This window comes from Gymnoscopelus microlampas (assembly GCF_963454915.1).
Source record: "Gymnoscopelus microlampas genome assembly, chromosome: 2".
Taxonomy (NCBI): domain Eukaryota; kingdom Metazoa; phylum Chordata; class Actinopteri; order Myctophiformes; family Myctophidae; genus Gymnoscopelus; species Gymnoscopelus microlampas.
In genome coordinates this window covers 8,618,807-8,640,171 of record NC_139939.1, presented here as the reverse complement: position 1 = coordinate 8,640,171, position 21,365 = coordinate 8,618,807, and the positions used below count along the sequence as shown (strand labels likewise).

At 38.8% G+C, this 21,365-nt stretch overlaps 1 protein-coding gene across 1 annotated transcript; it reads right to left on the bottom strand.

The window, feature by feature from the left end:
- Positions 1-8,136: 8,136 nt before the first annotated feature.
- LOC311053830 (uncharacterized protein) lies at positions 8,137-19,646 on the bottom strand (the record flags this gene model as incomplete). The annotated part of the gene is made up of 11 exons (XM_084069533.1): positions 19,547-19,646; positions 16,739-17,083; positions 13,603-13,947; positions 12,854-13,120; positions 12,120-12,236; positions 11,388-11,909; positions 11,003-11,175; positions 10,692-10,912; positions 9,769-9,916; positions 9,231-9,340; positions 8,137-8,449 (listed from the first exon to the last, which is right to left on the bottom strand). The coding sequence occupies exons 1-11, from the start codon at positions 19,638-19,640 to the stop codon at positions 8,137-8,139; spliced, it is 2,655 nt and encodes an 884-aa protein (XP_083925659.1). The 5' UTR covers positions 19,641-19,646.
- Between the last annotated feature and the right edge of the window lie 1,719 nt (positions 19,647-21,365).

The following is a 21,365-nucleotide window of genomic DNA, read 5'->3' as shown; positions in this document are numbered from 1 at the left end:
CCCAGCCACCTTTAGAATAAACATGAAAATAAGTAAGAAAATGTTTATGTTGTTGTCATTCATTTAACCCATTGAGATCGGGAAAGCATCTGTGTGTAATTTCTTTGGCTATTCAAAAATAACAGATCTACAGTACAAGCTCATAAATAGATCTAAATAGATCTAAATAGATCTGCTATTTTTGAAAAATCGTGAAAATGTGTGCAACTCTTTGAATATATATATTTTTAAAGTGAACATGTTTAACTCAAATCTTTGCTTCTGGGGATTCTACAAATGTCTTCTAAATCCTAACATTTCTTTTTTTTTTTTTTACTTTGTTGCTATATCAGCAATCTGAGATCCCAGGTAAAACGCAGCTCTGAATCTGTTCTTGAGAGATTACTATATCAGTGGTTCTCAAACTTACTTTTTTCATGTCAAGGACCCCCATAATGATATGTATTTGTCCGCGGACCCCCCCCCCATCCCATCTCAAAATATGTTGTTCCAGGGACCCCCAGAAGCAAATATTTGAGTTAAAAATGTATATATATTCAAAGATTTGCACACATTTTCACGATAAAAAAAAAATAGCCAAATAAATCTTAAAATGACACAGATGCGTTCCCGGGATTGAATGGGTTAATTGTTCTCATGCAGAATAAAAAAAACAACAACCTGGATATCAGTGCTTGTTTTATGGGGTATATCACCATCATCCTCCATCATCATCTTCCAAATCTCTGTAGCCATCCAGCAAAGCGTTCCTGCACCTCTTGTAAGGAGGGTGGTTTGTCCTTGAGGAAATCGACGGCTTATTCCAAAATCTGCCAATCTCGCTTTGTTTTGAATATCTGTATGGCAAATTGGCTAGATCAATATAATGATGATTTAGATTGAGAAAAATCTTAAACAAGCCTTGCTTGTTGATTACTGATGTTGTTTGTCCTCTGGACGACTGTCTGCTCATACCGAAATCGAACAATATCCAGTGGCGTAAAGTAACTAAGTACATTTACTTAAGTACTCCTACTTAAATACACTTTTGAGTTTTTGTTTTACTTTACTGGAGTATTTCTCATTTTCACTTCTACTCCACTACATCTCAGAGGCAAACTCCACTACAATTATTTGACAGCTTTAGTTAACCTTTGGTACTTTAAGTACATTTTAATACCAATACTTTTGTACTTTTACTCAAGTCAATTTTGAATACCATACTTTTACTTGTAACAGAGTATTTCTACACTGCAGTATTGATACTTTTACTTAAGTAAATAATTAGTATGTTTTCCACCACTGCCAATATCGCAGGGAAAATTGGGTAGATAAATATAATAAATGATTTAAGTTAGAAAATAAATAAATCTGTTTTTTTTTATTTTGTATCTTACCAATCAAGACATTCTGAGGCTTGATATCACGGTGGAGAATTGGAGGATTCTGCTCATGGAGTAACAGAAGCGCTTCTGGCACAGCAGCACAGCACCACAGCAGCGTCTCCAAGGATCCCTATTGCCCAATAATAGGTTTGTATTGGGCATACCTTTGACCCCCTTTTGTTAAAAAAAATAAAGTCAGGAGGATAATAATAATTGTAAGATGGGCCATCACTACGGCATTAAAACAAAACAAAAAAATAAATAATTCAGCTATTCGACTAGTACCAACAGTCGACTAGTTGGTGAAAGCCCTACTTCCGCCTTGCGGGTGCCGACTGTTCTCACCAAGCAGGCCGAGTGTTCCACCTCGCTGGTGCGACTGTTCTCACCAAACGGGCCAAGTGTTCCACCTCACTGGTGCCAACTGTTCTCACCAAGCAGGCCGAGTGTTCCACCTTCCACCTTGCTATATATATATATATATGAGAACAAAAAGATAACTACTACACATTCAAAACACCCAGGAGGTGCAAGTGTAGTCAGCAGGCATATAAACTGTAAACAAGGGAAAAGGATGGACCATCCATAAGTAAGGGACTGCACACTCCAGAGAACAGAGATGGACAACTTACTACTGCATTAAGTATTTTATTAGCATGACGCATTTCACCCATGAGCTTCGTCAGGTCAGTTTTATCCGTTTTTATTGTATAGTTTGTTGATTACTTTTGATGCAGTAATGGTCTTTTTCTTTTCTTTTGTTTTAGGTATTAAAAAGGTCTTAAAAGTCCTTAAATTGTCACTTCACTGTCACATGGGGACCCCCCCAAAATCATATGGGGACCCGCCTGGGGGTCCCGACCCACAGGTTGAGAACCATTGTGGTAGAGGGTGCATTTATATAGCACTTTCATATCCAAAGTGCAATACATTCAGCCATTCACACTCAAATTCACACACTGACGGCAGAGGAAACCATGCAAGGTACCAACCTGCTCATCGGGAGCAGATAGCCCAGCAAGCACAGTCAGGACCTGGACGAATCAGTGACGTCTCGATTGGGGCTAGATCCAGTCAAACCAAGACTAGTCAGATCTGGCCCAGAATATCACCAAAATAATTAATGACCACGAAAACGGACGTCCTGGATGAATCAGAGAGAGTCCGATCGAGGCCAGATCAAGTCAAATCATAACTAGTCAGATCTGGCCCAGAATATAACCTTATTTTAACTAACATAAATCCCACAGACAGAATACTTTGCCACTGAAAACTACTTTAGGATAATGAAGTAGTTGTAATATTGGTATATTAATATATTAATATTAATTAGTATATTAATATTGATAATTTGTCTTACTAGCCTTACTATCAACTAATTGCGTTGATTTACAAGCTGTTGTCATAGACATAAAACAACATTCTGAAATTGCGACGACAACACTGCATCTGGTGTCTGCATAGGTGCAGTGGCATACCTTAAATGTTCCCGTGGGTTATTTTCGTATCAAAAGGGGCAGTTTATTATTAACATCTGAATGTGTAACTACCCTAACATATTGCTGGCTTACTACTGGGACCTGGGTTTGAATCCCTGGAGTGCCACAGGGCTTTCCTAGGACCCCTGACGTTTTCACTAGATAATGTTTTCAGTAAATAATCAGTGTGATGACAATTTGACCTACCGAAAATATAATGAAAAAAATATGTCAACATTTAAAAACTTAATTGAAGCTACATGTATATAACCTGGGAAAATGTCTACACACAAACCGATGCAAATGGAACACACCAATCCTTTATCCTATCTATTAATCATGTCTTCAACAAATGCTTTCCTCTAACAACTGTAAAAAAAATACATAATATAGCTGCAAGCAGCAATTAGCGGTTTCGAGAATAATGGCAGACTGGCAGACTGTGACAAGAGTGGCAGACTGGCAGACTGGCAGACTTTGACAGAGTGGCAGACTGGCAGACTGGCTGACTGGCAGACTTTGACAGAGTGGCAGACTGGCAGAGTGGCAGACTGTGACAGAGTGGCAGACTGGCAGACTGGCAGACTGTGACAGACTGTGGCAGACTGGCAGACTGGCAGACAGACAGACTGTGGCAGACTGGCAGACTGGCAGACAGACAGACAGACAGACAGTGACAGACTGGCAGACTGGCAGACTGTGACAGACTGGCAGACTGGCAGACTGTGACAGAGTGGCAGACAGACAAACAGACAGACTGTGACAGAGTGGCAGAGTGGCAGACTGGCAGACAGACAGACAGACAGTGACAGAGTGGCAGACTGGCAGACTGGCAGACAGACAGACTGTGGCAGACTGGCAGACTGGCAGACAGACAGACAGACAGTGACAGAGTGGCAGACTGGCAGACAGACAGACAGACTGTGACAGAGTGGCAGACTGGCAGACAGACAGACAGACAGTGACAGAGTGGCAGACTGGCAGACAGACAGACAGACAGTGACAGAGTGGCAGACAGGCAGACAGACAGACTGTGACAGAGTGACAGAGTGGCAGACTGGCAGACAGACAGACAGACAGACAGACAGACAGACAGTGACAGAGTGGCAGACTGGCAGACAGACAGACAGTGACAGAGTGGCAGACAGGCAGACAGACAGAGAGAGAGAGAGAGAGAGAGAGAGAGAGAGAGAGAGAGAGAGAGAGCAAAGTGCACATGTCTGAATTAACAGGGTCATGTTTTGCATAATGCAATTTAAATGTAAACTGTGACAAGTGGGGTTTGAGCCGTGGACCTTTGGCACATGAGACTAACACTGTATTGATCAAGCTATTCAATCCACAGCCTTGGTCAGTGAGAAGGGAGAATCCAACAAAACAAAACAAAACAAAAGAGGGAATGAAGTACATCATACATTGAAAACAACTACTCTCAATAAGCGTTTCATTTAACAATTGCATGTTTATTCATTGATACAGTCATGTTGTGTGTAATGCAATTGAGTTGAGGTCTGCATGAGGTGAGATTTGAACCGGCGACGCTCTGGTATCAAGGCAGATGATTAAGCCATTGGGCCAACAGACCCGAACTGATGACAAGGGAGTTCACACACATGACACACTTTCACGCAAATTGCTCAGAAATACTGGATTTCAATGTTTTTCAAACTGCTCAAAATTGCAGACAATCTAAGGACGGAGTTTACTGGTTAACAATTGCACATGCATTCATTGATACAGTCATGTTGTGTGCAATGCAATTATAATGAATTCTACATGACGTGGGATTCGAACCAGGAACCCTGTGGTTTCAAGGCAGATGATTAAGCCATTGGGCCAACAGACCTGTACTAGTGAAAAGGGAGTTCACACACATGACACACTTTCACGCAAATTGCTCAGAAATCCTTGGTTTAAATGTTTTTCAAACTGCTCAATATATTTCGGAATGGAAACTAGTGGAAAATAGTCGATCTACAAGCTCACAACGCGTTGCTATCTAAAAAGGTGTGAGATTGTAGATCGGCTATTTTCACAAGAAAGTATGTCATACATAAAAAAAAACTACTCTCAAAAGCATTTCGTGTTATTGTCTAAACATTGCACTTGTCTGAATTAACAGGGTCATGTTTTGTACAATGCAATTTAAATGTGAACTGTAATAAGTGGGATTCGAACCAGGGACCTTCGGCACATGAGACTCACACTCTACTGGTGGAGCTATCCAATACACAGCCTTAGACAGTGAAAAGGGAGAATCCAACAAAACAAAACAAAAGCGCGAATGAAGTACGTCATACATTGAAAATAACTACTTTCAAGTATGCATTTCTCGTCATCTTTAACAATTGCACATGTATTCATTGATATAGTCATGTTGTGTGCAATGCAATTATAATTAAGTCTACCTGAGGTGGGATTCGAACCGGCTACCCTATGGTTTCAAGGCAGATGATTAAGCGATCAAGCTATTGAACCAACACACCTGAACCTGTGAAAAAGGGCCTCAAACATGTATTTGACACAGTTTCATGCAAATTGCTCAGAAATCCTGGATTTAAATGTTTTTCAAACTGCTCAAAATTGCAGACAATCTAAGGGCAGAGCTTACTGGTCAAAGTGATACATGTGTTCCTCATGAGTCAAGGCACATGTGTAAGCAGGTTTAACGGCTGTCGGCCAAACGAGGCATGACTTTTGCCTGTTTAAAGTTTGCATTTTCAGAAAATTGCTATAGCGCCCCCCTTTGACCAATTGTAGTAAGATTGGTTTCAGTGATACCTGGAAGGACCCTCTACAATATTGCAAAGTGTCAAACAAATGTGAGTCTGCATGTATGTGTTAGGGGCAGATGAATAATTTAAAAAAAGCTGCAATTTTCATTGGCTTATAAAAGCTTAACGTTTTCACTTATGGAAAATCCGCTTGGTTACGTCTGTCGGCATTGGTCCAAAGTTCATGTGTATACAGTTTCGTACAGATTGCTCATAAATCCCAGGAGGAGTAGGCTTTTTACTGCTTTTTACTGCTTTTCATAGAATTCGAAATGGTGGGAGATCTAAAGGTCAGAGGTCAAAAGTCAAACAGTGAAAGTTGTTAGGCATGAGGAGACGCATGTGTGTATCAAAGTTTCATGACTGTAGGTGAAACAGGGCATGAGCTGTACCTGTTCAAAGTTGGCATATTCAATTGAGTGCTACAGCGCCACCCTTTGGCCAATGTTTGTGAGTTTCGGGTTTTCGCCGTTTGGCATAGCCCTCTACCATATTGCCGAATTTCATAAAAAGTGACCACGCGGTTAGGCCAGAACTGGCAAAACCGGCGGAAGATCATGAACTCTTACAGATGTAATAAGGCTTCGAGCCTATTGGCCTCGAAACCTTAAAAATCAGGAGCCTTGCAACTAAGCCCTGGTTTATCCCCGGATTGCAGAAGTCATCAAGGGAAAAAAACGGACTCTATAAAATGTATATAACCCCAGAGAACCAATCCAAAAAATCATAGACCCACTAACTGTTATCTGTACTATCTCACTGAAAACTGGAGTGGTACCAAGTGACCTAAAAATAGCTAAAGTCTTTTTTTTAAATCAGAGGATCACAACCACTTTACCAACTATCGCCCTAAATCAATATTATCGTCTTTTTCAAAAGATTCTAGAAAAACGTGTTTACAAAAGAATCCTCCAACATATAAACTCAAATAATATACTTTACAACCATCAATATGGCTTCCGTAAAAAACACTCTGCTTACATGGCTTTACTTGACCTCACTGAGAAAATATCAAATGCACTAGATAACAAGGAATATGCGCTGGGACTTTTTCTGGATCTTTCCCAGACTTTTGACACGGTCAATTATAATATACTGCTTACAAAAGTGTCTATATATGTGTTTGGTGGTGGTGGTCCTGTCTTCACTGACAGACAGTCAAAAATACTGAATCATCCAGAGAAATATTATCATGTGGAGTGGCGCAAGGATCGATTCTTGGCCCACTGCTATTTCTAATTTATATAAATGATCTACCGGCAGCATCAAATACTTTGTTTTCAATCCTATTTGCCGACGACACAAGTGTCATCCTTTCATCCTTTCCCACAAAAATCTCAATACACTCATCAATGAAGCTAATCAAGATTTGCAAATACTCTCCAAATGGTTACAACTTAATAAACTGTCATTAAACATAAAAACAACTACATTTATAATATTTTCTGGTAGGAAGAAATTCAACCCAGAGGAAACTAAGCTCAGTATTGATAAGTAGAGTAGCCACACACACACACACACACACACACACACACACACACACACACACACACACACACACACACACACACACACACACACACACACACACACACACACACACACACACACACACACACACACACACACACACACACACACACACACACACACAGAGAATGGGGTAGAGTAGCCTCCACCCCATTCTTGGGAATAATGATTGATGAAAAATACAGCTGGAAAGAACACATGGACCAGGTAACAAAAAAGGTTTCAAAATTAGTGGGATTATTAGAAAAATCAGCCCATTTCTAAATAGAGCCTGTCTAAAAACCCTTTACTACAGCCTAATATATACTTATGTCTATTCACCTATAATTCAAAATGTATTTCCAGCCAAATTCCAGCTTTCACCAGTATCCAACCAGACAAGCAAACCAACAACAGCATGTCCCACTGTGTACCACCAGTAGGGGGCAGTTCGCCATAAAATATAGAGGAGTTTCACTGTGGAACGCACATTTCCATCTGATAGGTACCACATAGCTACCTACAGTATAAAATAAGCCTGATAAGTAAATTGAATACCATAGTGGATAATTAGACCCATCTTAATCTTTATGTTCACATAAATATGTAACGGCATCATGTTTTTGTTTCTGTCTCTTCTGCCCAGTTTTGTACATTTATATTTATCATTTGAACTATTCTCTAATATATGTTTCTATATAAATGTATACATATTTTTTCTTTTGCTGTTGTTTTTTTGTTGTTTGTCTTTTGCTTTTAATATTAAACTAATCTAATTATATGTATGTATATGTAAACGGTGAGGTTCTCACATAAGCCCCCCAGGGTTTCCTGGCACAACTAAATAAATCCCTTGGAAAGAATGAACATTTCCTGTATATGTATACAATACAATGTTGTGCAAATCAAATACATCAAATACAGTCATTTCTCCTGTCATTATAATGCAGGATATCTCTACTGTCAGAGTTGAGTTAAATGACGTCTACATCACGCAGATTTATGGGGTCTTTATGGGGCGAGAGGCTGAATGGAGGGTTCACCCAGGGCACCATCAGAGCTAGAAGCTCTGGGACTTTTTGGGGCGGGGGGATCAGAGCTAGAAGCTCTGGGCCGGTTTGGGGCGAGGGGCTGAATGAAGGCTTCATCCAGGACACCATCAGAGCTAGAAGCACCACTGTCCTTAAGATGTGTGGACGTCGGCCGTAACATCTTCTTCAGAGTACGTCGTTCATTCCAGCCTTGATCTTTGACAAACAGGTAGACACAGAGAAGCAGACCAGGAAACATCTCCATCAGGTCAATGTCAGCAGCAGCAGCCTCACTGTAAACCAATGGTGGAAAGTAATTAAGTACATTTACTTAAGTACTGTACTTAAGTACAATTTTGAGGTATTTGTACTTTACTTGAGTATTTCCAATTTCCAATACTCTTACTTCTACTCCACTACATCTCAGAGGCAAATATTGTACTTTTACTCCATTACAATTATTTGAAAACTTTAGTTATTAGTTACTTTGCAGATATACATTATGATATTATGAAACATATATTAACCACTTTAGACCTATTTTATACATAGGCTATTTGAAAATAGCCGATTTTAGTACTTTTACTTTTGGTACTTTAAGTACATTTTAATGCCAATACTTTTGTACTTTTATTCAAGTAAATTTTGAATTCTGGACTTTTACTTGTAACAGAGTATTTCTATATTGCAGTATTGATACTTTTACTTAAGTAAAGAATTTGAGTACTTTTTCCACCACTGCTGTAAACCCACAAAGCAATGATCACTGAACACTACATGTTATGATGAACACACTGACATCTATATAACTGCTGCTTTATAAAGTACTGAACATACTGACATCTATCTATCTGCTGCTTTATAAAGTACTGAACACACTGACATCTATCTATCTGCTGCTTTATAAAGTACTGAACACACTGACATCTATCTAACTGCTGCTTTATAAAGTAGATCCTATCCCACTTTAGACTACACACCCAGGGAAATGATCTCAATAGAACAAATATATATTTGTACTTAGAAATGAATGGGAGCGACAACACTGTTATTTTGTAATTAAATTCAACTTACTGGTGTGCATAGAGATTGCGTATGAAGCGCAGCAATTCAAATGGTTCATTCTCAGAGTATCCTGTCTTCCCCCTCCTTTTCTCCATCTCCTGGAACACCTTGGATGGCAACTGGAAAACACACTTAAATATTACATGAGCTTACATGAGCAGATGATTATCTTAATGTGCAACATTGTTTTCTCACTCAACAGTAAACAAACCAACATACAGTATAAGTGTATACAGAGTATCTGCACATTTATAAAGTTATAATTTAATGTCTTAAGACCTCAATACCAAATTGGACAAATTGTCAAGAAAGAGCCAAACATTGTCAAAATAGCCTACAAGCTTGTAGATCGGCTATTTTCACAATATTTATCTGTGGAACCGAGTCAAACTAAAGGTAATGCCTACAATTCCAAGTGCTTGTCAGGGTGAGGGGTCCCCAGTTCAAATATGATTATTTTTGGGGGCGTGGCCTGAAAGGTTTGGGAACCCATGGACTAGTCTAATAGACGTCAAGACATGTTAACCTCTAAATATGCTTTAGTTACCTTGTCTTTCATTTTGCCTTTCCATCCATCAAACAGTCCCCTCTCAGCACGCTGGAGCAATACTGCCATGAGTTTCTGGTGGTCTGGGTTTGTGTAGTGCTTCTCTACTTCCTCTTCATTTCCAACCAGTTTCAGGAAATCTACTCTCCTGGAAGATTTTACAAAACAAAAATAATATACTGAAACCATCACTCATAAAACATGTTGGACTTTGTTGGTAGAAAGGTTACTGTTAGATCAAACCGTTAACTACTTTAAACCTGATATATGTATGTTTAAAATGTCATTACAAATGAAAAAAAGAAAAAGAGATAGCTAGCAAAAATAGCAGATCTACAAGCTCACAAAATGTGATGCAAGGTTGAGAGCATGGAATCAGGTATTTACTACTTTTGAAAATAGGGCTTAAAATGGTATTTCACCTTAAAACACTTTTAAACCCCTAAGGGGATCTCAGAGTTACTACAAGGGGGGGCGCCAAACCTTTGTGTGAAAGGAACTTTTCCCCTCCATGTTTTTATTAACCACTTGAAGCCTGACTGATATTGTCCTTCTACTGAATGTTAGACTCATTAAAACACATGTCTCTGCTTCTAGTGACTGATATTGTCCTTGTAATGAGTGTTAGACTCATTAAAACACACGTCTCTGCTTCTGGTGACTGATATTGTCCTTCCAATGAATGTTAGACTCATTAAAACACACGTCTCTGCTTCTAGTGACTGATATTGTCCTTCTAATGCATGATGAGACCATCTTTCAATGACTTATTATGAAAAATATGTTTTTTAAATGGAAAAAAGGGAATGTCTTAGAAGGACAATATCAGTCACTAGAAGCAGGAATAAATAGCATTGAGGTGTCAGTGAGTGTATAATAAAATACTGTATGTACAATGGAAAAGATTTGACTGTTTCTCATACTTTTCATTTTCCCAGAAGTAGGGATGATCCAAGCATTCCTCCACTGTAGGTCTTCCCTTTGGCTCTGTATTGATCATCCTCTCGATAAGATCCTTGGCAACCTCATCCTGAACATGGTGCAGGTTGTAGTGGCCTCTATAGATGTTGTATTCACATTCAACACTTTGGCCAAATGGATGGTGTCCTCCAGACAGGATGTAATATATCAACATCCCAGCCACCTTTACAATAGACAACGAAAATTAGTAAGAAGATTGTTATGTTGTTGTCAACAATTGAATTGTTCTCATGCAGAATAAAAAAACTACAACCTGGATATCAGTGCTAGTTTTGTGTGGGATATCACCACCATCCTCCTTCATCTTCAAAATCTCTGTAGCCATCCAGCAGGATGTTCCTGCACCTCTTGTAAGGAGGGTGCTTTGTCCTTGGAGAAATCGACGGCTTATTCCAAAATCTGCCAATTTTGCTTTATTTTTAATATCTGTAAGGATCAATATAATGATGATTTAGATTGAGAAACATCTTAAACAAGCACTGCTTGTTGCTTACTGTTTGTCCTCTGGGCGACTGTCTGCTTATACTAAAAGCAGCCAATATCGCAAGGTAAATTGGGTAGATAAATATAATGAATGATTTAAGTTAAAAAAAAAAAAAGAATCAGCCGCTAATTTTATTTTTATTTTTGTATCATACCAATCAAGACATTCTGGGGCTTGATATCACGGTGGAGAATTGGAGGATTCTGCTGATGGAGTAACTTTAAGCCCTTGACAACCTGTTCTGCAAGCTCCCGGTCAGAAAGACGGCCGCCAGGAAACTCAATTCCTTTCTTGATGTATTCTTCCAGGTTGCATTCATACAGCTGAAGAGCAAGGTAACCAAAGTTCTTGTCCTTTGCAGAGTACACATATCGTACAATCGAAGGATCATCAAGCTCTGGAAGACGTACCAAGTCTTTCTCGTTCTCCAGCACTTTATAGTTGGACGTAGACATTCTCTTCACTGCAACTTCGGTGCCATCGTCTTTTAACCCCAAGAAGACCTGAGTATTTCCATCCATTCCATTTGCAATGAGGAATTCATCGTCTTCCACAAACACAAGACTGCCAACTTTCTTAACTTTACAGTCACCAATGTTCGCAAGTTTCGCAAGCTTCTCTAACTGTGGCCTCCATCTTTTACTGATTTGATGCCATTCTAGTGGTTTTGGTGATCCTGTTATGGTAATCATGGAGACATAATCATGAGGTTATAATTAAAAAAAGGTATACATTATTTACACATGATGCCAACTCTTATAAACTCTACTGAATCTGGAGTCACTCTACTAATGTTCATGTTCCACATTGTTATCATTATCAGATGCATTATTAGATACATATATTGATGACTTAATAATTATGAATAATTGAGTTGAATACTTACTAGTTTGGCACAGCGCTCGCCACACCAGGATGATGATAATCCCTGCAATAAAAATAATAATCCCTGCATACAGATGATTGTGAGTCACATCACAGTCATCTGTAATGGTACTCCACTCTGAAAGACAGTGACAACTGGTATTAACGTTATGAAATGAAATCAATCAAATCAACAGTGCCCCCTTTCCACAGCCACGCCCCCTTTCCTGGGTAGGTGTATAAATATGAATAGAAGTGCACGCCCCTTTCTTGCGGACCGTTTATTTTGCGACGGAGACGGATCTCCGTCCAAAATAATGCAGTGGTGGAAAAAGTACTCAAATGTTTATGTAAGCAAAGCAAAGTTTGTTGTTTACCCAGGGTGTTGGACTAAGTGCGGAACTTATTTACAGCCAGACCCTGCATGGAAGCCTTGCTCAAGGGCTATACAGCGGTGATTCGTGATTGATGTGATGAATTGGGGAATCGAACTAGGGACCTTCCGGTATCAAGGGCGCCCCTCTAACCACTAGGCCACCGCTGCCACATGTAAAAGTATAGACAATTGGAAATACTCCAGTAAAGTAAAAGTACCTCAAAATGATACTTAATTACAATACTTGAGTAAATGTACTTAGTTACTTTACACCACTGCAAAAATGACAATATAACAGTACAAAACTGAATGCAACAGTATGACAGAGGTGTTTACAGAGGTTCTTCAAGGTGTTAAAGAATGTTGGACATGTTCATTACCTGATGAGATGACAGCAGTGTGGTTGATGTGTGGTAGGTGAACTCTACAGGTCACATGCTCTGTTAGAGCCACTGTCACAGTCCTCTGGACAACATAACAGTGATCAGAAGGTTTCTCTGTCACTGAGGGTTCAGCAGTGATGTTTTTTCCATCACGGTCCAACCAGGACACCTCAGGTTTAGGAAACCAGCACCTAGAATCACATCTCCAAGATAAGAGATTACCTTTTTTTCCAGTTAAAGAGATCACCGGCTGAGACACAGCCCCTGCAAAAACAAATAAATATATTATATTACATCCAGTATTTTATCATTATGGTATATGTTTCATTGTATATTCTTAATGTTGTTCTTCTTTTCTTTTCTTTATGATATTATTACGTTAAATTAGCACAATTTTGTGGAATTCTGCGCATTTATAGTTGGATTGTTAAACAAGAATGGGAAATAGCACATTCTGCATAACGAGTACTTTTATCACTGTATAGGCCCCTGGGCTTTTTAGTATTGAATTAATAACAGTAATGTGTTATAATTAATTGATATATTAATATTGATACATTATCACTACCACAAAAATGGGTACAGTACCCCCTAAAAAAATTATACAAATAAAATACAATTATTAATAATCATCATAATATATACATAAATAATACATACATTCATGCCAGAGGGTTAATGAAAACATTATTGTCATGTTATTTTACTGTTGTTTTTCCTTCCAGGTTTTGAACAGTAAATCTTACCAACACGGAGATCACTGCTTCTGCCAGTGCCTCTGTCCAGGTCTGGAACATAACACCTGTACTTCCCCTGATCTGAGAGCTTCACGCTGGACAGCTTCAGTGAGATGTTACCATGAGACAACTCATCATCCAACATGGACGTCCTCTGTTCGTATGACGGGTTCTGACGTTCTGAATTCACACGTCCATCTTGGAGAAGGTGCACGGATGACCTCTCCAGGTCACGTCGGATCCACTCTATCGTCTTCTCCTCCATGTTGAGAGGAGGTTCAATGTGACAAGGAAGGATGACATCATCTCCCACTTTGGCCTCCACAGGCTGAGATGAACCAATCACCTGATGTCCTATAAACAAAACCAAATGGATTTAGAGTGATATTAATGTGCAATTACGGGGCCAGGCTCTGCAGAGCAAGGCTCCGTTTTGTTATTGGCATTATTCACTCTTCTTCTTCTTCTTCACTTATGGAAAATCCGCCACTAACGTTTTGTCGGCACAGGTCCAAAGTTCATGTTTATTTATTTTTTTTATTTTTTTTACATAGATGTATGTTGTTCACTTATCAACATACTGTATTAACATATAGTTATTAAAATAGGATGTCACTTAGACCAGCGGTTAACAGTCCCAAAGTTTTAAGCCTATCATTTATTTGTTTCAACTAGTAGTTTTATTATGATCCTGTAGCACAAAATACCTACTTTAAATTCCATGAACAGATTTATAATTGATAAATATAAATATAATGCTGCTGAACTGAATCCAAACCATAAACAATTCAACATCCCTTTAGGATACTGACTGATGTTGTAGATATTAAAGCATTATTACAAAGTATAGTCCCATATAGCCTAACATGACATGCTATGGAGGAGGGGGGGTAGATGTGACAGTCCTTGTTGAATTAATAACAGCTATCAGGAAGAACTGATTTATTATTATTGATATATTATCAGGAACACCCATACTACCACAACATTGGTACAATATTCTCCCCCAAAAAGAAAAAGTAATACCATAGAGGGTTAATGAAAACTATTTAGTCAAGCTCTTTTATTATTGTTTTTTCATCCATGTTTTGAACAGTAAATCTTACCCAGATGGAGATAGATGTAACTGTAGTTGTCCAGGAATGGAACATAACACCTGTATCTCCCGTCATCTGAGAGCTTCACCGTGGACAGCTTCAGTGAGATGTTACCATGAGACAACTCATCATCAAACAGGGACGTCCTCTGTTCGTATGACGGGACATGCAGACATGCAGTGGTGGACATTAACGGAGTAAATGTACTTGAGTACTGTACTTAAGTACAGATTCTGAGGATCTGTACTTTACTTGAGTATTAGATTTTTTTTATACTAAATAATAATAATACATTTTACTTTTACTTAGGTACATTTCTAGGTTGGCTGTTTCTTTTTTCCACATGCTGCTCTCACACTAGCCGTGTTTCTGGCTTCCCCCTCCGCTCGCCTCTTTGTGTTACATCCTGTATGGGTGTATAGGTCATTTCTATTTTCGTTTTTATAGGTGTTTCTGCAGGCTTTGTATAACGTAGTGGATCTACAAGCAAGCACATCAGTGCAGGGGGTTTCAGAGAGTTACTTCTCTGAAACAAGAGTTACAAGGTCCTAGAAATTCATTGTGAAAACATTACAGCAATTCATTGATATTAGAATTAAGAAATATACGTCTACTTTTACTTTTACTTTACTTAAAGAGGCACTATGTAACTTTTGTTTAATGAATACAATTTTGTCCAATCTGTATGGTAGAGTATATTAATACAATATAACTTATACAATTGGGGCGGTTATATTTTGTCTCCTTGCTATTCTATTGAGACATGTAGATCGTGGCAAAGGTCATGTCTCACCTACAGGATCTGAGGTGAATTTCGACCAGATGTGTTAGTATAGGAAATCAAATGTTATTTGTGTGGAGACCAAGCAAGTCGGCTTGTCTCTGTGCCATCTTGTTTTGACAGTGTGAAGTTTGCCGCTGTGCATGTCGGCGTCATCTTGTTTTGACGGTTGACGGTTAACGGTTGTGCGTGTAGGTAACGTACATTATGAAACTGCATATAACAGCTTCTTCTTTGTGACCACATCCTCTGCTCTCATGAGAGCAGAGAATGTGGTCACAAAGAAGGCTGTATGAGGTATTGTGTCATATCACCAGATGTTACTTATGATCTGGTGAAATAATATGTGTAATCACTGTAATCAAAACGCCCTTCATGACAGTTACACTATGCATTCATTATTATTATTATTATTATTTTTTAACAGATGGACTCAGTTTAAAGTTAGCTCCATGTCCTAATCTTTGAAGCTGAATGTTATTGTATCTTGACAAAAAGGTCACAGTTGATGGCCCTGGATCTGAGAATTTGTACCAAATAGATTTTCTTTAACACCAAAGTACATTAAGAACTGGAATATAATTAATGTGATCTGAGTGCAGCTTTGTCAGTGATGTGTCACTCATAATTATGTGTGCTATAATGACTGCCCAATTTGAAAGGAAAGTTCAACAGACCCAGCACATTCTGTCTGTGTCACTGGACCCAGATCCACAGACAGAACTACACCTGAACGCGGAAGCTGGCCGAACTCGGCAGCAATATGTTTGTATGGTGTACCGAATAGACTGCGTCCGATTCCCAAGGATTTTGTTTGTTGTACCTACAACCAAGCCCCGACAGCAACCCAGAGAGGGGCGACTCAACGCCAGCTCTATGAACTGCACACTGCAGTGGATTTACTGGATTATATAGGCTGCCAACACTCGTAAGTAGTCTTCTCACAGAATATGTTGGTCGGAGAGATAGAGAACACATTTTCTGTAGTGTTAGAATGTGATTATTCCCAGGGAGAAAACAATCCTGTGATGATTATAAGTATAATCTTATAGCATTAAAATAGTTCAGGGATGTCATTGTTTTATTATTTACTGTTAAACAATTACAACTACAATTATGAGTTGGAACTTCAAACACTAATTTAGTCTCCTTATTGATCATACAAATCACCTGTTGAAGACGCCTGCCATAGAGGGTAAATGAAAACTATTTAGTACTGCTCTTTTATTGTTGTTTTTTCATTCATGTTTTGAAGAGTAAATCTTACCAACAATGAGCTGGATCCCAATGCTTTTGTTCAGGTGTGGAACAGAACACCAGTATGTTCCCTGATCTGAGAGCTTCACCCTGGTCAGCTTCAGTGAGATGTTACCATGAGACAACTCATCATCAAACAGGGACGTCCTCTGTTCGTATGACGGGTTCTGATCCTTAGAATTCACATGTCCATCTTGGAGAAGGTGCACGTATGGTGACAACCACCCCAGGTCATGTCTGATCCACTCCACCGTCTCCTGCTCCATGTTGAGAGGAGGTTCAAAATGACAAGGAAGGATGACATCATCTCCCACTTTGACCGTTACAGGCTGAGATGAACCAATCACCCGATGTCCTTAAAACAAAACAAAAAGGATTTAGTGTAGTGATATTAATGTGTAATGTTTAATTCATATTCAGATTTACGTATGCTGTTCAGCAACTCCCTCCCCAAATAAAATGATATGTCCATGGAAATCATAAACTGGGGTACAAATGTACGGGTTAAGGATGATTACATTTTAAATGTACTGTAGCTTTGGATTTCACAATTCAAAATGACATTCTGTACCACGTGTTGATTACATTTCTGACCAATAAAGTATTTATTCAATCAATCAATCAATCAATCAATCAATCAATCAATCAATCAATCAATCAATCAATCAATCAATCAATCAATCAATCAAAACACCATCACTGGTGTCTAAAAAGCAAACTGACAGGAAAGAGACAAGAGGAGAAAACAGTCTAATCAACTGTCGGACAGACGGACTTGCAGGGGTGAAAACAAAATCCCTCTCCTTCAGTCTATCCTACAATGTTGATGTCCTCACAAGTGTGTGTGTGTGTGTGTGTGTGTGCCTGTGTGTGTACACAGGGTCAAAATGCGCACTAGGCAACGGACAATTTTCGGGCCCCCCCCAGCGTGCGCGTGCATGTGCGCGACCAATGCGCGCGCAAAATTTTGCGGTTATTTTGTGGATTGTGGCCGTTTTTGGGCGTTTCTTTGTTACTTTATTTCGGTTTTAGGGTTAGGGTTAGGGTTAGGTTAGGCTTATGTTATTTAATTTAGAGAAAAAAAAACAAAAACGCTTTTATTTTTTTTATGGGTGCATTTTTCGCCCCCCCCCCCCGACAAGACATAGGCATGTGCCTAGATTGCCTGTGCTTAAACACGGCCCTGTGTGTACATGTACAAAAAAAAAATAGTTAAAGTGCTGACTGCTGACTGTACACTGTTACACTGTATTAGCCCTTATTTTTCAATAGATATATGTGTTTTAATACCGTCTGTGTCAGATTCTGTTGGAAGTTCCCTGTATTCCTAAATGGGCGGTAGTGACGGGCGCATCCAGTGAAAGCTGGTATTACAGGAAGTACAGGAAGTAAACGAGGGTGGGGGGGGGGGGGTTCACTCTCTCTCGCTCTCGCTTTCTCTCTCCCTCTCAGTGACTCACTCACACACACTCTCTCTCTCTCTCTCTCCCTTTCTGTCATTTTAATTTAAACATTTGGAAAGAACTCCTCCCAATTTTGTGTAGTTTTTACATTGTGTTAGGAAGTGTAATTGTACATTGTAAATAAATTGTAACAGTCTCTACAGCTTCCTCATCACAATGAGCACAGCCTCTCCTCTCTGGGCAGCCAGGTCTGTCTGTGTCTGCCCTTCTCTATTGCCAAACAGTATGATCTCTCAGTCTGTACATTGTCAATGTCTTTCTCAGGATTGTATCAGTTACTGTGCTTAGGTAGTTTGCCACAGTATACTGTCTGTTTATGGCCAAATATGTTTTTAGTTTGTGTTGTGATTGTGTAAGTTCATTCCAATAAGTGATGTATTTACATTTTTCTTTAGTTATAATTTGGTTAGGTCTAATCTTCTGAGTGATAGAAGGGGGGGGGGGGGGGGGTCACGGCCTGAAAAGGTTGAGAACCACTGTCCACTGCTCTACAGAATGGACTGACAGAGCCCTGGTCCAGAACCTTTTATTTAGTGAGTTCTCTCAAACGCTCTGCCAGCCACCCTGCTTTACTCATAGACCCAACATTACACTACCGTGCAAGGTGCAAAGGCTGTTTTGTGTTGTTGAAAGTCTATTCTCCAGGGTGGGAAGCATCTTAGCACCCCACCTTCTCTGTAGAATACACTTTTCGGGCAGAAAATAAAATATGTCCACCAGACGGAAATTGTTTATTTTACTCCACTGCGCCCTCTACAGATCTGGTGAATATAAATTACCATTGATCAGATTTGTAGAGCGTGCAGTGGAGTAAATACAAAAATTAAATGCAATTAAAAGCATTTTCGGTCTTTGAGTCTGCCAGCGCGCCTAAATAACGCTCTGGACCAGGGCTATAGACTGACAGTGAAGTGGATTATATGTGGCTCATAGACAAGAGAGAGCTGTTACAAATAAAAGTCTGGAATTAAAAACTTTACTTGAGTAAAAGTACAAAAGTATTGGTATCAAAATGTACTTAAAGTACCAAAAGTAAAAGTACTAAAATGTTTGAAAATAGCAGATCTGTAGATCGGCTATTTTCAAATGGCCTAGGTTTAAAAATAGGGCTGAAGTGGATAATGTATGTTTTATAACGTAATAATGTATATATGCAAAGTAACTACTAAAGTTTTGAAAGTATTGTAGTGGAGTAAAAGTACAATATTTGCCTCTGAGATGTAGTGGAGTAGAAGTAAAAGCATAGACAATTGGAAATATACTCCAGTAAAGTAAAAGTACCTCAAAATTGTACTTAGGTACAGTACTTGAGTAAATGTACTTAGTTACTACTTACTTTACACCACTAGTCTTACCTGTTACAGATGTTACAGATGTTGCAGGGGCTACAGGTGTAGTGAACCAGCTGGTCCAAGTTACCAGGAACATATGTAAAGAAATCCTCCTCATGGTTGATTTTACAACAATATATAAATGCACCATTTACAACAACAAACAAGAGACCGAGGTAGACGGCATCCTGTTCCTTCAGTACTGTCACTTTTTGCTTTCGAATTCACCTGCTATTAAATAGTGTTACCAGTAGAGGTCACATGTTGCTCAGCTGTCTTTACTGAGTTCTAGATGAAGTGCAGTGTGGTGGAAAAAGTACTGACATTTTTTACATTTTCTTTTTTTTAAAGTACCAATACCACAATGTAGAAGTAGATCTGTTACAAGTAAAAGGCCTATGTTCAACTTGAGTAAAATAATAAAAGTACAAACGTACTGGCATCAAAATACACCTAAAGTACCAAAAGTAAAAGTACAAAAATGTTTGAAAATAGCAGATCTACAAGCTCACAACACGTTGTGACGCGACGCGTTGTGAGCTTGTAGATCTGCTATTTTCAATTAAATAGCCTACAGTATGTAAAAATAGGGCTGAAGTGGTTAATGTGTGTTTTATTATATAATAATTTATATCTGCAAAGTAAAGTAACTAAAGTTTTCAAATAATTGTAGTGGAGTAAAAGTATAATATTTGCCTCTGAGATGTAGTGGAGTAGAAGTAAAAGTATTGAAAATAGGAAATACTCCAGTAAAGTAAAAGTACCTCCAAATTGTACTTAAGTACAGTACTTGAGTAAATGTACTTATTTACTTTACACCACTGATAATGATAAAAGGTTTTAGCTTATTGTGTCTATTCACAAAGCAGAGATAACTGAATGCATTCCACTTAATAAAATCTATTCTATATTCTATTCTGACATACAGGATATTATTTCAGGAGAAGGTAGATCATTTAAAAATCTTTATGATACTATAAAATAGAGTTTCTACTGACTGATTTGATGAAAATGTTAAACTGTTTTAAATGTGTGACATTTGTAGGTTAATTGACATTGTGCTCATCTGCAACATTGATAATTACCATCAGGATTCTTTTTTTAGGAAATGTGAAGGATACTATCAGTAGATAGGACCCCAACGGAAACAACTTCAAGCCTTGGGCTTTCTTGAGTTTTAAATCCTCTTAGCTGACCTTGTATTGAACTGTGCTTTTTCCTGTGCTCCCCCCCTTCTTTTATGAAGACCAGGCGCAGACACAGGATGCCTTGAGTAAGGCCTGGCAAATACGTGGTGGGGGGGGGGGGATTGATAGACAGCTGGAGAGGGTTGAAGAACCTCTTCAAATAACCAGAAATTCAGTTTTAGCTTAGATATAGGCTACAATAGTTGGTAAATGGTTGGTAAATGATTAACCATGACAACGACTTTTTCAAAGATAGACTTTTATTTTGTAGCCCTACGTTCTTGAACCACAAGCATATCACTGTGCCAGTCACCTTGTTGTGAGCTTGTAGATCTACTGTCTACTCACAATTTAAAAATGTTTTTTTTAAATAATTAAAATATAGGAAATGTTTTGGACATACAAGGTTTCCACCCAACAGCAACGACTTAGCCTAGGCACACACACACACACACACACACACACACACACACACACACACACACACACACACACACACACACACACACACACACACACACACACACACACACACACACACACACACACACACACACTCTGTACAGTTCTGTACAGAACACATTTTATACAGTAGGCCTACATTAAAAATATGTTTTTTGTTTGTTTTGTTTTTCCCTTTTTGTGTATGGCGTTTA